This window comes from Meriones unguiculatus, chromosome 8 (assembly GCF_030254825.1).
Source record: "Meriones unguiculatus strain TT.TT164.6M chromosome 8, Bangor_MerUng_6.1, whole genome shotgun sequence".
NCBI lineage: Eukaryota > Metazoa > Chordata > Mammalia > Rodentia > Muridae > Meriones > Meriones unguiculatus.
Window position 1 is genome coordinate 36,656,653 of NC_083356.1, and position 17,509 is coordinate 36,674,161.

The 17,509-nt window shown below is 42.5% G+C and overlaps 1 protein-coding gene across 1 annotated transcript; it reads left to right on the forward strand.

Annotated features, from left to right (window-relative positions):
- The first annotated feature begins 1,366 nt into the window (after positions 1 to 1,366).
- On the forward strand, positions 1,367 to 16,660 carry LOC110553471 (gasdermin-C). Its single transcript, XM_021645410.2, has 13 exons — positions 1,367 to 1,728; positions 6,101 to 6,315; positions 6,923 to 7,106; positions 7,259 to 7,421; positions 9,665 to 9,776; positions 12,329 to 12,463; positions 12,643 to 12,666; positions 12,882 to 12,911; positions 13,176 to 13,202; positions 13,980 to 14,119; positions 14,626 to 14,755; positions 15,219 to 15,292; positions 15,835 to 16,660. Exons 2-13 carry the CDS (start codon positions 6,105 to 6,107, stop codon positions 16,072 to 16,074), a joined length of 1,470 nt encoding a protein of 489 aa, XP_021501085.1. The 5' UTR covers positions 1,367 to 1,728; positions 6,101 to 6,104; the 3' UTR covers positions 16,075 to 16,660.
- Positions 16,661 to 17,509: the final 849 nt, after the last annotated feature.

Genomic DNA, 17,509 nt, shown 5'->3' on the forward strand with positions numbered 1-17,509 from the left:
AGGATAAATGCTTAGAATGCAGTTAGAAACAACTGGTTTAGGAAACTGGCAGCTGTAAGTTTTTCTTTAGGGTCTATGACCTCATCAGCTATAGGTAATTCGCTAGATTTGTAGTATCAGGCATGAATCCCCTCCTATTGAGCAGGACTTAAATCCAGTCAGAAGGTTGTTGGGTGCCCTAAAGATATAAATGCCAATAATGTACCTTTGAGCATGATGGACTTGGTTGTAGTTTCTAGGCTTTACAGTTGGGTAGGACTAGTGATTGCTTTTCTCCCTTAGTGACTTGCATAACATCTTCATATACTTTGAGAGAGAGAGCCCTCAAGCAGCTAGCTTCCAGACTGATTCCAGCTCAGTTCCTCCAAGTCCTGCATCTGAAGTGTGTGGGATCTTCAACAATATTGTCTTTGAGTTCTGAGAGCAAGCGAGAGAGAACCTAAGTCCCAATTTCAGATGGAAACAGCCAGATTGACTCAATGTCCATTGCCTAGGTAATATTAGGGTCTCATTTCTTGAGGGAATAATGTCAGTTAGTTAGATATTAGCAAGCTTGGAGGCTTCCCTTCTTCAAGGATTTTTGCCTACTTTCTCTGACACCACAGGCCTTCCTATTCATTCCCCTACTGCCATATGGCATTTATATACCTCCTTTCTTAGACCCTAACTTAAAAGGCATGGATTTCCACCCTTTCTTTTAAACTGTCTAACCTGACACTACCTTTGTCTCCAAGTGCTAGGATTAAAGGTGTGCACCACATAGCTGGGAAGTTCTTTAGTACTTTGAATTATGCCTTAATGACTATTTATACCTAAATATTTGTTCGTTTTTTGGATTATTTTCTTAAGGCATGTTTATATATAAGGAATTAAAAGCTCAAGAATATTAACATTTTAGGTGATTTTGGTACATACTACTACTAACTTAGAAATTCTGTGGTGGTTTGTTTCTACCAATATTTGTATGAGAGTCATTGTCATTGCATCATTGGTGGTACTAAAAAGTATTTATCTTAAAAAAGAACTTTCCTTAATCAACGAATAACTAGAATCTCAAAATTATTTCCTGTGATTTTCTAGTAAGCTTCAAGATTTTAAAAACATCAACTTGATTTTGTTTTTCCCTAGTGAATTAGTTACTATTTTGGTTTCTAACCTTTCCTCCCTGGAGCTGCTTTCTATCAGGCATTGGTCATGGCAAGGAGTGAAGTAACCAACGCTCTGGATCTTCTCATTGCACACCTACACCCGAGTGTCACACCCAGCATGCCCATCCAACAGAAAGTAGATGAACAGTTCCAACCTCATTTCCTGACAATCGTGATTCAGACTTGCTCAGCCAGTTTTTTTTTTTTTTTTTTTTTTTTGGGAAGAGAGAGGCGCACTGCTTCCTAAGAATACTCCCTCCTCTGAGCCAGGACAGCCTTCTAGGCACACCTGCAAATGCTCGCTGATGCTGACCCATTGTCTTTTGGATGGTAGACTTAAACACTAGTACTGTGCTCAGAGCTTAGGTCCTGGAGAGATTGGAAAGACGAGGTTGTTCGTGTGCTTATTGCATTGAAAACTGATTCAGATCTGTTAAAGGGGAGGAGACACAGTGAATGTAATCACGTTGATTTGGTCCTGGAGTCTGTACAAACTGTACTTGAATTAGAAGGCCCAAGAACGAAGAGGAGCCACATTCAATTGCACTTCCTCTAGAGGAGAAAAACCAGCTTCAGCCTGGTAAGTGCTGGTGGGGTGAGGGGGTGACTAAAGAGAGATGGTTGTGTGGTCAGAGACAGTAGCTCAGGCTGGTTCATGAAATGAGTTGATGGGTTTTTCCTAAGTAATGTAACCTGCAGGGAAGGAAGGAAGCCTTCCTTCCTTAAGTTCTCCTTAAGAAAATTAGTGGAGAGCCCATGAGAGTGGGGAAGGGCAAAGGCTGGGTCTCTAAGACAGCTCTGCTCAGGCTTGGTCTTGGAGATATAATTGAAAATGGTTCCATAAGGACTTTTTTTAAAACAATCATTGAGAATTCTGCTTTACTATCATATCATTCAAAACTCAGTTCCTTGTCATTGGAAATCTTGTTCTTTGCTGTAAAGAGAATGACTTAAGCAGATTAATCTTATTTAGTCTTTTTTGCAAAGTGTTGTAACATTTGATAACATATGCACCAGTATCTACAATCAAGGTTTTGATTTCCATCCATACACCTTTGTTTCAAACATTTTATCTCCATGGCAGTTTCTGCTGTCATGTGCTGGTTTGTATGACTGTCTGTTTTAATCTTTCCCTGGCTCTCAAAACCAGTGTGCTGAGACATGAATTCATTGACACTCAGGGAAACGGCACCACCTCCATCATGTTGCCCAGTCTAGAAACCCTGTAGTCCTCTGCACTCCTCCTCTTCCTCATGACACACACAAAACCCATCATTATTTTTGGATTCTGCAGCAATATCGAGTCATCACTTTAGTGTGAGATGCAAGTATTTCTGATTTGCACACTGCTGTGACTAGCCTCAGAAGTAATGACATTCTTTGCTGTTTTGTTTGTTTGCTTGCTTGCTTGCTTGCTTGCTTGCTTTTGTTTTTCCAGGCAGAGTTTCTCTGTGTAACAGAGCAGTGACTGTCCTGGGCTTGCTTTGTAGACTTTGCTGACCTCAGACTCACAGGGATCTGTCTGCCTCTGCCTCCTGAGTGCTGGGATTAACGGCGTGTGACACCACATCTGGTTTGGAATTTTTATACTGAGGAAGATTTTCAAGTTACACTTAGGCTGCTCTTTGCCTTAATTATGTTCTCTTTCAGTACCACAGTTGGCCTTATGGAGTCATGGATCCTGCAGCTTTGGAATCAACTCACCACTGAACATACTCAGAAAAGGCCTTGGGGAAATAGTTCAGCGGGCACAGCACTTGATGAGCATGTCTCAGGATCAGACTTTTATTGTCATTATTTCTCCTTGAGACAGGATTTCTTTGTGTAGCCTTGGCTGTTCTGGAACTCACTCTGTAGACCAGGCTCCTCCTGCCTCTGCTTCCTAAATACTGGGATTAAAGGTGTGCAACTCCACTGCCCAGCTAAGGATCAGACTTGTAATCCCAGGAACCCATGTAAAACCTAGTGGCCAAGGTGCTGGCCTTTGGTCTCAGCATTCAGGAGGTATAGACAGGTGACCTCTGGGGCAAGCTGATTAGCCAGACTAGCTGAGGTGGGGTCTCTGTGGCCAGCAAGAGACTTTGCCTCAATATAGAAGGTGGATGCTGATTGACCAAGTCACTCAATGCCAACAATAGTCCTTCACATGCACACATGTGTATGTGCATTCATGCAAATATGTGTCTCTGCAATACAAGCATGCATACATACATACATGCACACACACCAATGTTAAAGTTATTTTTGTAAAACTGAGTTTGTTTTTCAGTTTCTCTTTAAGCCTGGCTGTCACACAAATAATTGAAACTCCATTACATTATTTTAAAAAGCTTCACAGCCCACCTGCACAGTATTAACTCTATTCTTACTCCTCTAAGATAATCTGGATTTCCTCCAGCATACATCTCAGAGATACCTGCACTTTGTGAGTTTTCCTGCTGAGCTGTCCCTCCCAGTCTCTCCTGGGCATGTGCCTCTGGATGAGTCCCCTACTTCCTCTAACTCCTCTTTCTCTGGTAGGCAGGAAGTCTAGCCCTAGTCTCTCCCCTGTTCAGCAATTGGCTGTAAACTGCTTTACTGGCATATCAGGCTACAGTTGGAAGCAGAGTTTATATAACATTGAGACAGGAGATTCTCAGGACAGAGACTGCAACCAGATATGGTGGGTACAGAAATCAACATTTGAATTACACAATAACCTTGTGCCTGTACAACACACAGACACATATGCGTATGTAAAAAAGGAAAAATACTTAGAGGCTAGAGAAATGGCTCAGCAGCTAAGAGTACTTGATGCTCTTCCAAAGGACCCCAGTTTAGTTCCCAGCACCCACATGGGTAGCTCCCACTACCTGTAACTCAAGTTCTAGACAATCTGCTAGGTTTAGAGGCTCGAGAGGCCCGAATGTGGGACTACATATCTCCTCCTCATGTGGCTCTCTACCTCTTGCCTGCCAAAAGTCAACCATTAACTCCTCCATGTTCTCCTGTCACCATGAAATTCTGTCAAAATGCATGGGGGTCAAGCAAACTGAGCCTTCTGAAACCTTGTATCAAAATTAATCTCTCCTCCTTTAAGTTGACTATGTAAGGTGTTTTTCCCCAGCAACTTAAAAAAAAAAGTCACTAATACAATAGCATTTTAAGTATTCTAGAGACAATTTAAATGCTATAGGAGGAGTGTGTGTCCTATGAAAATACACTTGAATATCTCTAGATTTTGATATCTATTCAGAGTCTAAAACCCCCCAACTATTTAGAGTTTATGACTGTTTCCACAGAAAATATTTTCTATACTCTTTACTATATGATGGCAAAATACATAACATGAGCTCTGCCTTCAAGAGATTAAAAATTATATAAAGATGTACAGATCCAAACCTTGTTAGCAAATCTGCAGAGTTTGCTCATCTGTGCGAATGAAACACTAAGCTGACTAACAATGTTTCCCTTTTCTCCCCCTCCTCCGGTAGAGAACTCTCTCTGGTAGAGAGCATTGTAGCATGCTCTGGGTCTTGGAGAATTTGAGATAATTCACACAAGTAGATTCATGGTTGTTTGCCCTTGACTGACATAGACTTCAGCAGCCTAAAGATTTAACATTTTTTTTTCTTTAAGGCTGGTAATAGTCCACACTAAAATGTCACATTTTTCCTTAGTCTTCTGACAGATACTTAGCCTGCTTCTACATTTTGACCTCTGTGAATAGTCTGCAACGAACATGAGGGTGCTACTGCATTGTTGAGATATTGTTTTCAATTTTACTCTCAAGTTTTTTGAGAACCAGTGTTGATTTTTGTAGAGAAGATAATATTTTATATTTTTAAAGTGTACAGAATTTCATTACTTAACGTCAACACTGACAGTTATTAACTTTTTTTGGTAATAGCATTCTGAGAAATATAATATCTCAGTGTGATTTTGATTAACATTTTTTATGACAAGTGGTGACATTATCTCTTTATATACTTATTGGTTATTTGTATTTTTTTTGGCAATGCTGGGCCTTGAACCCAGGTCCTTGTGCATGCTAAAGAAGGTTTTGAATCCAGTAGGCAAAAAAACTGATTGAATTTCTTATTCAACGAATTTTTTAGAGGAATGTCTATCCAAGTCATTAGCACATTTATTCTTTTATATTTTTGTTATATTAAATTAGCATGAAATAATGTTTTTATGGCATCCTCACAGTGTATTACATAGTTTGTTGTGTTTACCCAATTACCATTTCTCATTTTCCTGACTCACTCCCACAGCTCCTATCTCCTTGAAAACAGTCCCTTTCTGATTTTATAATTTATATGCATATATTTATGTATATGTATATATACACATAAAATATAGTATATGTGTATGGGAGAGGCATAGCATATCTGCGTCTCAGAGTTTAGTCTATTTCATTTACTGTGATGGTCCTGAGTTTTATCCACTTTCCTATATGTGGTGCAATTTCAGTTTATGGATGAATAAAACATAACCATGCATGTATACCACATTTTATTTCTCTATTCATCTTTAAAAATTGTTTATTTTTATGTGTATGGATGTTTTGCCTGCATGTATGCCTAAATATTAAGTATGTGCCTCATGTCTGAAGAGGTCAGAAGAGAGTATAGGATACGCTAGAACTGGAGTTACAGATGGTTATGAGCTGCCATGTAAATGGTGGGAGTTGAACCTGGATCCTTTGGAAGAGCAGTCAGAGCTTTTAACCTATGAACTATTTCTCCAGCCCCTGCCCCCATTCATCTTTTGGTGGGCATCTAAGTCAAGTCTGTATTTTGTCTATTTGAATGGTTCCAGGATAGCTTGGATTGTATATGTCTACTGTGTGCTTACTTGGGGGTACTCCAGACTTTGGTGGTTTATGAAAAACATCACAAATCACTGAGAGTCAGATACACTCTTCAGTTTCTCAACTAAACGTTGTACTTCCTTCTATCTGACCCTAGCAACATGCCCTACACATTTGACTGGGTTGCCAAGGATGTGGTCAAAAAGCTTCAAGGAAAAGATCTGAGGCCTGTGAAATGCCTGTCAGATGCAACCAAATTCCGGCAGTTTGATATACTGCAGAAGACTACTCAATCATTGTTTTGGAAATCTGAAGATACTCCGGTTGGATATTCCCTCCTGCAGATTTTGGAGCCAAATTTTCCTGTCCCAGGTATTGTCAGTCAAGGGGAAGAGAAGTGTGAAAATCTGTGTTTCCAATGGCGCAGCCTCCCAGAATGCATGAGGTGTCCAGACTGGTAGCTCACGAGTCATCTTCTCAAAGGCAAAGGAGGAGGAAGGTTCTTTAGGACTCCACTTGTTTACTGGATCCAGTCAGGCACTTGGTCTTGTTACTTCTCAGAGCCTTTTTAGATGGAGATATGATACCCATCTTAAAAAAAAAGTAATTGAGGTTCCTAAAACTTGTTTGAAGTTACATAGTTCAAACTGTAGAAATATGATCCAGACTGAGGTCAGCAGGTCCTCAAGTCCCAGGCATTTTTCTGTTTCGGCGAGTTGCCCGGGGTCTGGATTCTGTGCTTGGAAAGATGATCTCAGTGGACTCCTAGACACTGCCTGAATGATGCTTTTCTTTCTTAGGATGAAGACTGTGCTTGCATGAGTTCCAGAATTTGCCCTCTGTAGTAATTTACATTTCAGATATTAACTGATTCTTAGCCAGCTTCTTGGCTAAAGCTTAAATGAGGTGGGGAACATTCTCCAGAACAGCTGTTCCACAGTGAATTCTTGGCTAGACGTGTGTCCCCTTTCCTCTGCAGAGACTGAAGTGTCAACTCCCATCCCCCTCAAACACACTGTATCCCAGAAACTGAAGACTAATGTGGATGTTAAAGCCATTGCAGAAGGAAGCGCATCAGCAGAGTTTGTTCAGTCCTGTGGATACGACATTGAGGTTCAGAGTACCAGTATCCCCGAATCAAAACTGGAAAGTCTTCAAAACATGTGAGGCTATTGGGGGTGAAAGGATGTGCTCTTGTAGGCAAAGGGCCATCAAGCAGGTTCTGGTGCTGGGCTTGATGATGAAAACTCTGCTTTGGTCTTTCTTTCTATGAAGTTAGCCGTTTGGATCTTCTTATTCTCCTTTACATCATCAGGAAACTGTTGGATCAGGAGCCATCATTTGTGAAGGACTGCCGGATGGGAAGGAAAAACCTCTATGTGGTGACAGAGGCCTTTGTAGTGACCAAGGGTACTGTGCTGGAAGACAGCAGCAGTGTCGACTTTTCAGGAAAAGTGCTTATCCCCCAGTATGTCAAGGTATGGGATAAGGGCAAGAAAGCTAGTCCAGCCAGTATATTCTTGCTTCTCAAGGGATTCTGGGGATCTGTTTCTAGGAGTTAAAAGGGAAGGGTCATTATTCTCCACTGCTCATATGTAGTATCTGGTAACTCCTGATCTTAGATTGTTTTCTAATGCCCCCATTTATAATGTTTTAATACATATGACTAGCAAATACTGATAAATTCCAAAATAGATACAATTATTTTCTACCATGTTTTGTTTTGAATAAACAATAGATACTACAGAAATAGAAATGTGAGGATTCTGCATTATCTACACACCCAGTTTCGTTGCTAGAAAAACATGGAAACACCTTTGCTAAATTGTACCTGTTAATCTACATTCTATAATCATCTGATAACAGATATTTTTTGAGATATGGTCTTACATAGCCTAGACTGCCTTCAACTGGCTATGGAGCTGAGGTTGGCCTTGAACTCCTGATTTTTCTGCTTCCCCTTTCCAAATGCTGGGACTGCAGGTCTATCTCACTGTGCCTGGCTTTGATAAGAAATGTTTATAGGTACAAAATTTAAATAATTTCAAGCATATATTATTTACACAATATAGTCACCATATGCTTGTAAGCCCAGAGGCAGAGGCAGGCTGATCTCTGTAAGTTTGAGGCCAGCCCAGTCTACAAAGCGAGTTCAGGACAGCCAGAGAAATCCTGTCTGAAAACAACAACAATAACAATAATAAAACAACAAAAATTTCACTTATCACCTCAAATATGGGCTATTGTTTCTCTCTTTTTTCTTCCTTCTTTTTAATCATCTTAATGAAATTTAATTTTCATAATTTTATAGATGCACATAATACATTCTTGATTACTCTTACGTCTCTCTTATCTTCCTCCCATACTCACAAATCCTCTTTTCACATCTCTTTTCCACATTCAATTATTTTTGTGTTATGATCTGTTGAATTTGAGAACTCTGCGTGAGCATGGGTGTACAGCTAACTATCTGATAGCTCCCTCTATGACTCCAGCCCCTAGCACCTGAGGATCATAGCAGGACTGCAGATGTCTTCAACAGATTTCTGAGTGTCTGCAGTGAGTCCTGCTAATTCTTTGGAAGGTTTGTTCTTGTGCTCTGAATCTGTACCTAGCTCTAGCTGAGCTATGATCACTGCTGATAACCCGGTTGTACATCAACACTGAGCATTCCCAGGACTGAACCTTAAGTCCAAAGACAAGTTGGGGTAATAGTAAATATACAAAATGCCAACCCAACAAACAAATGTGGATGTGGACAGATATCTATCATAAAAATAATACCAACAACTTAACTACAGATGCATTAGTCCTATTGCAGAAACACAACACAACACACACACAGAGAGAGAGAGAGAGAGAGAGAGAAAGAGAGAGAGAGAGAGAGAGAATGTGTCTCTGTTCCCACAGAGTAATTTTTCCAGGAGAAAAGCAACTTAGATGACACAGAGGACAATGATATCAAGATAGTAATTATAAATATATTCAAGTGCCTCAAAGAAGGTATGAATAAATGTCAGAATGAAGACGAAAAAACAGTTGAAAGAAATAAGAAATTTGATAAAGAGGATTTGAAAAAAAGTCTAAACTGAATAAACTTGAAATAAAAAAAAAACCTGTGAACCAAATACAAGTTAAAGTTGTTTTTAGGTATAAAGATTTTCAGGCTAGTAGCTCTCATCTCCCCAGGAGATAATGAGTAGCAGGAGAGAAGATAGAGAAGACATCACAGGGACTGATGGAGACAGGTCTGGAATGAGGGTAAGCACTCTCCCTCAGCAGCAGGCAGAGAATACAAACCTACACAGAAACCCAGACGAGAATGTGAGTGAATCAGTAACACTGAATATGAGCATGAAACCTTAATGCTAGAAGGAGACAGTAAATAATAGGCCCCGATTGGAAAAATCTAGATTTTGCAGTAGGGCTACTGGTATGGCTCATTGGTAAGTACTAGCCTGACATTCAGTTCAATATCCAGGCTTCTCCAGGCATACCTCCCAAACTTCAGTGTAGGTGAAAACAGACGGAGAAGCAGTAACCAGACATGGGGACCAGGAGGAAGGTGACATGAGGGACTGCTACTGTTTTCTTATGAGCTTCACAGATTTATTTGACTTTTAAACTACAGGCATATATTACTTAGGTTAAAAGTCAACAATTTTTAATGGTGTTATGAGACAAAGAACTCTAAACCCCCGGGAATGTTTTGTCTCTCCAGGGTCAAGCCCAGGGACAGTGGCAGAAGAAGAGTACAGATTCAGTGCCTATCCTAAAGGGTTCGGTGTTGGCCTACAAAAAGAAGCAACTGGTCATTGAGAATAACACTTGTGGTGAGCAAAAGTGGGAGCCAGGTGGGGTTAGGGTGTCCCAAGACCTGGATCTCCTCTTCTCTGCTGACTATAGACCAGGAACACTTGTCATTGTCCCGGGCACATGTCCCACCATCCTCAGTCACCTCTAAGCATGGCCAAGCTCAGACACTGCTAGCTCTAGATGCAGAGATGGCCTCGTGCACCGGAAGGGATCTGACCTGGTGGACTCAAATGCAGGTGTCTTTAGCTGGGTAAAATCCAGGCTAATCCATCCATCTCTAGTCATTTATCTCTAGCCCTTCAAGGTGCTGTCACCCTCAGAAGCTCAGTAAAGAGCCACCAAATTGATCAGGGAACCTTTAAACCCACATAAAAATCTCTATAATATAATAGAAGTATAACACAACTGAAACTGTAGACAGAATGCCTGAACAACATAGCAGATAATTTTTTCCAAGACTCTTACCTTGAAATGTACCAATACACACACCACGCATCACACACACACACACATGGGTTCAGACTCTGCCATGGGGCAGAAGTGCCCATGTTAGGAGTGAACCTGTGTGTGATGTGAGTGCCAGATCATGAGTAGGTCTCAGAGCCCCAAGCACCTCCTCAATGTGGAGGTCAGCTCCTTGAAGAGGTGGGGATGCCCTCAGACACACACACACACACACACACACACACACTCACACTCACATACATACGCATATATGTACAGTGTACACACATGTGCACACACATACACACACAAACTTCCTGCAGTATCTACCTCCTTCTGGTCAAGGCAAAATCCTGGAGTCAATCCTCTAGTCAGTGACAACAGACCAGGAAGCTGGACTCTCAATATCGCACAATGGACAGTGGCTTCTAAAGAAATTGTCCACACTCTTATGACATCCTTGGTTGAGTCATAGGGTGAAGGATGGGGAAAAGGTTGGGGATGCCTTTGAAATGTCTGGGGGAGATGGCCTTACTGCTACAGGTCATGGTAAATCAAAAGTGCTTTCATTACAGAGGGGAAAGAAAATGGACCCTTTACTAAAAATATTAACAGCAACCAAACAGAGAAACAAAATAAACGATCTGGTTAGATCAGATGTTGTGCCCAGAGAACCATGGGCATGTTTATGAATCCAGGGGAGTTCCCTGGAGAATAAACTGTAAAGGTTGAGTTGCACATGGGAGGAGAAGAAGTGAGGTTCCATGTACAGGACTCTTAGGGGAGCTGACCGAGGGGGAATGTGGATGAGAGGAGATGATAATGGGAGAGGTCTCTGGGGTGAGGAGTTCTGGAGGTGCAGAGCCCCGTAGTTGTCAGGTCAGGCAAAGTTCTTGGTGAAGCAGTAAAGACAGGTTGGGGCCGGAGGCATTGCGGGTCACTTACCTCTACCTCCTTCATGTCAACTTGGGAGAAAAGTGTTATTTCCCTCTTACATGTGAGAAGGTCAGTTTTCTCTGAAGCTGCTGGCCAGCGATATGGCAATAATTAAGTCCGTTTTGATCTGTTATGAGAACTAAAGTGCTGCTTGCCAATCAGCGCATTGTCCTGGTTGGTTCCCTTCTTGCCTTGCCTGACTGTATAAACAACATACCCATCTGCCCCCTAGTGCTCAGAATGTGACTTGTACAGAACCTCATAGTAGATACAAGATGCTCTGCTCGCCCCTAGTGCTCAGAATGTAACTTGTAAGGAGCGTCATAGTATAGACAAGATGCCCGTTTGCCCCCTTGTGCTCAGAATGTGACTTGCAGACACTCTTTGAAGTGCCTCCCTTTAGTTCACAAGTTAAATGTTGTCATTATTTTTCTCCACAGGCTCATTTCACGTGTCAGGGGCTTGAATTTTGTTGTTGGGCAAGTTTCAGACCTCAGCACGACGCCATAAATTCAATAATGCAAAACAATGCAATATCACCAGAATGAGAGTGGATAAGCAAGGGCCAGCTAGTAATAGAAGGCTAACAAGAAGCCTGTATGACAGGCAGGAGGAAATCTAGTCTGCTTTACCTCATGGAGCATTTATGTATTTATTTTTGTTTTATGCGTATTTGTGTTTTGCCTGTGTGTAAGCACACCATGCGCATGCAGTGCCGATGAGGCCAGAAAAGGATGCAGCCGTGTGGTTCTTTGGTTCTTAACTGATAATTATCTCTCCAGCCCTCATGGGATATGACAGAGGGTGTAATGGTCACCTAGAGTGCTTATTTAAAATGCAAGTTTCAGGCTGCTGAGATGGATTCGCTGGTGAAAGTGCTTGCTGCCAGGCCCGATGACTTGAGTTCCACCTCCAGGTCCCACATGTTGAAGGAGATAACTGACTTCCAAAGTTGTCCCCTGGCATCCGTATCTGCTCCATGGCATGCACACACAAAATAAATAAACAAATAAAATAAAATGTAATTTTCACGGTTCCTGTGAAAGGATCCAATTCATAGGTCACACAGGCAAATGCTCAGGTTGACTGACATTTCTGGTATTTGGCCTGATTTTCCCTAAATTGGGTGTGGGACAAACTCTAGCATGTGTTGCCTCATGTCTCCTAACTGAGTTTCTTTTCCATTCAGCCATTCTCCTTTCTGCTAATGCTAAGAAGAAGACATTCCTAGAAATGCTTAATATGCAACCTAGAAGTGGTATCTTTGCCCAACCCATGAGAATGCAGGGAGAAGACGTATTTTATTCTGCAAGGATTGAGATAGGTATGAGTTTGTTGAACAGGGATCTACCTGGGGATGGATTCATCATTGGATTTTCTTACAAAAGTAGAATTTGCAAGGTGAAAAGCAAGGGTGGATGGAGGAATTAGAAAGGTCAGAGGTCAGGGGAGGGGTGGAGAGATTGAGTCTTGGTGAGTAAACGCTCCACTTTCTCTTTCCAGAGCCATATACAACAAGACGGCTAGGTGAGTGAATCATTCTGGAGCCATGAAAGTCCAACCTGCTTCCTCATGCAAACAACTGAATAACAAAACCCACCTGACTGTCTTCACCCAGGCTCTTGAGATCTGGTCTTTAGTACACGGGGTGGGGTGGGGGAGGGATAGGAAAATGGGGGGTGGTGGATATAGGGGACCTAAGTACAAACGATGATTCTTGGGTGGTTATTATCACTTTCTAGGCTTGTGGACCAATGATATCTCTCCAATTGGTGAGTGTGTCTGCTGGGGCTAGGGTAGAGATCTAGGTGATGCTACCACTGTGCTCAGCCCTTGTCCTGGCTCCGGTTCCTGAGTGATGGGAAAGGTCATGGAAAGCCAGTGGGGTAAAAGCGTAGAGTGGGATAAGTGGGGCAGGTGGAGGAGACGGTGGGAGGGGCCCTCCAGGCGGAGGAGACGGCGGGAGGGACCCTCCAATGTGTCTCAAGAGCAAACTGAGGCCGAAGGATGTTGATAGCTTATGCTTCTCTTTCTAGGAAGGATAGAGGAACCCTACCATCAAGGTGAGTGTTGTGTTTTGTTTGTTTCTCTCTATCTCTGGGCTTCTGATGGGAAACCACAGGCTCAGAACTCAAATTAGAACCTTCTTGAAAACTGAGCTCTAATTCCCCGTTTCTTTTGAAGTTAGTTCCACTCACACGTGCACAACCGTGTGTATTGATGTTCACTGAAGATAAACTGGGAAGCAGGCATCACTCCAGCATGGGCAATGGGAAAGAATCAGACATAAGCGCTTTACAGCTTCCATTGTGGTTTCCTCTTGCTGTCACAGATCACCCATAGGTCACCTGGCAGAGCCGGAACGTCCTCAAATGCAGTTCTTGGCTAACTCTTAATAAACGTTGGAGATACTTATCAACTAGTGCAGCTCACATAAGTGCCAGGAGCCCGAGAGACACAACTCATTGACTCCTCACCACATCCCCATTTATCACACATGGAAATGGATCCTGGAACACTGAGGATTGTCATCTCTAGAGCCTAACAGTACATTTAATCCCTGAAATGTCCCAGAAATGAGCACTTGGTCATTTTTTTCCCACTTTCGAAAACCAGTTTTCAGATGTCCATTTCCACTCCTGGCACTGTGTCCCCTCCTTCCAGGGTGCTGAATCTACCTGCTTTCTAGCTTCATGATAGTTGCCTCACTAGGGCTCGAGCAGGCCATCCGTGGGGACATTTTTAGCCACTGGAAATGGTGCTGAAGGACTTAGCATCTCGGGGATATTGAACTGAAGAATTTCCTTCACTTTCTGATTGGTGTTGCTGTGTGTGAGCAGATTTCAATCGCCTACAAGATGAGGTTTCCCTGCAAATAGAGCAACTTGCCCTGCTCTCAAAGGATGTTCAAGATGTTGTGTTCTCCAGTCTCCTGCCCATGCTGAGAAACAGGGAGGTCCTGCATGACCTGATGAACATGGTGAGAGTTGCTTAGCTGCCCAGAGATGATCAAACCCATCTGGGGAGATGGGGATGCCAAGATATAAGAGGGAGGAGGAATGTGCATGGTGCCCAGGAGACTGAGAAAATGTCAAAGATTGGGCATTCTGGATCATGCAATATTGAGGGATAGAGAATGTGGCTCTTTAATTTTTCTCAGAATCCCCCTGGTGAGGTAGACCCTATAGTCTGCACCTTGCTTAAGTCCTCTGGACATAGGCACATTCACAAGAATGGTTTTGAGCCAGACATGGGAAGCTAAAGCTACTTGAAGAAGGGTTGCAAGTTCAAGCCCTTTCTGGGCTACAAAGCAAGTTCAAAGCTGGCTTGGGGAACAGCTTCAGACCTTGTCACACACATGAGAAAAATGAAGGGAAAAAGAAGCCAGGCTGTAGCTTCGTGGGAGAGGACTTGATCAGCATATATAAGCTGCCCAGCCCCCAACACTGGCAATGATGTTATTAACAGAACATCTGTCTCCTGCAGCTGGAGTTGGATCAGTTGGGGCATATGGATGGTCCAGGTGGTGCAATCCTAGATGAGCTGCAAAAGGACACAAGCCCCCCATGGATTGACCTAAAGAACCTCATTCTTTATCTCCTTCAAGCCCTAATGGGTAAGAATGGCTTGAGAGCAGCGTGGGAGAGTCCTCCTGTTGGTTCTCAGAGGGCTGTTTCAGAGGCCACCTCCCCAAAGCCCTTGAATTATCATGATCATTCTCACATCACCCTTCTCTCTGATGTCAGCAAGGCTCAGAGTGATAACACTCCATGTACCACAGGTGGAGTGTGAGGTCGAGAACGTGAGCAGTCATGAATCACCTCACACATTCTTGGTGAAAGGTGATTCTTACCCCTGCCCTTAGACTTTCAGCTCTGGGTCATGTCACTTATGAGCTGGGAACTCATCCCAAGGCCAGGAGACATTTCTAGAGCAGTGAGTTTGACATTCCAGTCTAATGGGCTATATTCCTCTGTCTCAGGGTTTTCTTCTCACTGGGTTTCATAGTTCATGGTGAGAAGAAAGTACTGAGTCTCTGTCATTGTTTTTCCTCATGTGTTTCCCCTTCTCCCTCTCAGTGCTGAGTGATACCCAACTCGATCTGCTTGCACAGTCTATGGAGAAGAGGCTCCTCCTGCAACAACGAGAGCTGGTAAGAAACCCTAAGGGGCCGGCAGTCCAGGGAGGGCAAGAGGAAAACAGGACAGGAAGAACATTCTAGAAGAAAGCAATAAAGTTTCCATAGGGAGGGGAGCCAGGAATTCTCTGGTGGGCAGGCAGGTTGGGTTTAACCCTGTCAGAAGCATCTCTGCATTTATGGCAGCCTTGGAAGCAAGGCTCACTAGGTCTAAATTAGCCACGTAGGAAGGCATCTTTGTAGGAACTAAAGGGATGAAAGTCATTCACACCTTTCTTCATATGCAGTTACCATCTGCAAATTGTCTTTTCTCTCCCTATATATTTACCTATAAAAACAAAAGTGTCCTTAGCCGTATTGCATACATGTGTGCACACACTCACATGCAGATGGCACTCTTGTGCAGCGAAGGCTTCATCATTCCCATGTGGTAGGTGAGGAACCATTGCACAGTGGCTTCAGGTCTTGCTTAGTTCCTCATCTTCCTGGCTCCTGGCTGTTGGGACAGAAGGTTTCTCACCCTGGTTGGACTACCCAATCTAACAATTTTCTTCTAGGTAAGAAGCATCCTACAGCCAAACTTCAAGTATCCCTGGAATATTCCCTTCACTCTCCAGCCACAGCTTCTTGCCCCACTCCAGGGTGAGGGCTTGGCTATTACTTATGAATTGCTGAAGGAGTGTGGTCTGAAGATGGAGCTGAATAATCCCAGGTCAACTTGGGATTTGGAAGCCAAGATGCCCCTGAGTGCCCTTTATGGGAGCTTGTCATTTTTGCAGCAACTTGTGGAAGCATAAATCTTCCCCCAAGCCTGGTCCCAGCCAAGTCTATGCTGAGTCCTTGAGATATTGCACCATAGGATGCACAAGAGTGGTGACTTGAGTGCATGTTATAGGATGGTGGGAATAAGGATGCTACAGGCTCTTTTTTTTTTTTAAGTTTGCTATCCATTCACAATTATATAAATGATATATTTTGATTATTATTCACCTCCTTCCACTCTCCTTTTTTATTCATCCCCTCCAGGTCCTTCATTCCCAGCAGTTTCTCATTCAACTTTTTTGTTTGATGCTCTGCTGCATTTAATCAAGGTTGTTTTCATGAAGGGGATAATTAACTTGAGCAAGTGTAACTTTCCAGAGGCTACCTCCTCCTTAGCAGCATTAGCTGCCTACTGTTTTGGGGAGGGTGGGGCCTCATTGGCCACTACTCTTTCTATGGTGGAACCCTGGCTTGCTTGGTCTTGTGCAGGTAGCCATTGCTACTGTGAGTTTATGAGTTTAGTAGCCATGTCATGTCCTTGCCATGTCCACAGTCTGTCAAAATTCCTCAAGTAGTATGCTAAAGATGTAAACATTTTCGTCTCTATAAAATAATGTAAATGCTACGTTTATTTAATTGTGTGTACTTGGAATTATTTTGGGTGAAAGGTTCTCGTGTCTGTAACTTTAAAATGCATCAGAAACAAATTGAGAATATTTTGAGGTAGATAATTAATGGTATGATTTTTTTATTACTTTTCACAGCACCCTTACTTACTTTAGCCTCCCTATTTCTGTTTATTTTCCTCCCCCTTTCTAATTAGAGCTGCCCCTCACTTTCTCCATTTCCCCTATCAGATCATGTGTACCCTGATGTTTCCCTCTGTATTGCTCTCTACCTCTCTACCCCACCCCCTCTGAAATGGTCTTTTTTGCTTTCCTGGTTTCTGTAGTTGCTTCAGGATATGTGCTCACATCTGAGCTAGGAGGCCCAAGTGAGAGAGAACATTCAATGTTTGTCTTTTTGGGTCTAGGTTATGTCACTCAGTATGTGTTTTTTTTTTTTTTTTTTTTTAATTTACCTTCACATGTCATGACTTCATTTTTTTTTTTTTTTTTTTTACAGCTGAATAGTATTTCGTAGTGTGCCACATTGTTATCCATTCATCAGTTGAAGGACATTTAGATTGTTTATTATATAGTATATATATACATATATATATGTGTGTGTGTATACATATATATGTATGTATACTATTTGGAAATCTTACATCATGTACCCCAATTGTGCTCACCCTCTGTCTTCCCATGTTCACCTCCCTCCTCTGTGCTCCCCCTCTTCCAAGAAAACAAACAAACAAACAAAACAAGTCCAGTTTGTGTTGTCTATGTATTTGCTGGTGCATGAACAAATTCCTAGTGGCAACCGCTCCCCCCCCGACCCCCGGGAGGGTGATTTTTATTCCACCTG

Bases quoted from the DNA above. Each gene is read 5' to 3' on its own strand.
- LOC110553471 (XM_021645410.2), top strand. From the start codon at position 6,105: ATGCCCTACACATTTGACTGGGTTGCCAAGGATGTGGTCAAAAAGCTT. The intron at 12,912-13,175 runs GTGAGTGTGTCT...TTCTCTTTCTAG, and splicing joins CAATGATATCTCTCCAATTG to GAAGGATAGAGGAACCCTAC. The intron at 14,120-14,625 runs GTGAGAGTTGCT...TGTCTCCTGCAG, and splicing joins TGCATGACCTGATGAACATG to CTGGAGTTGGATCAGTTGGG.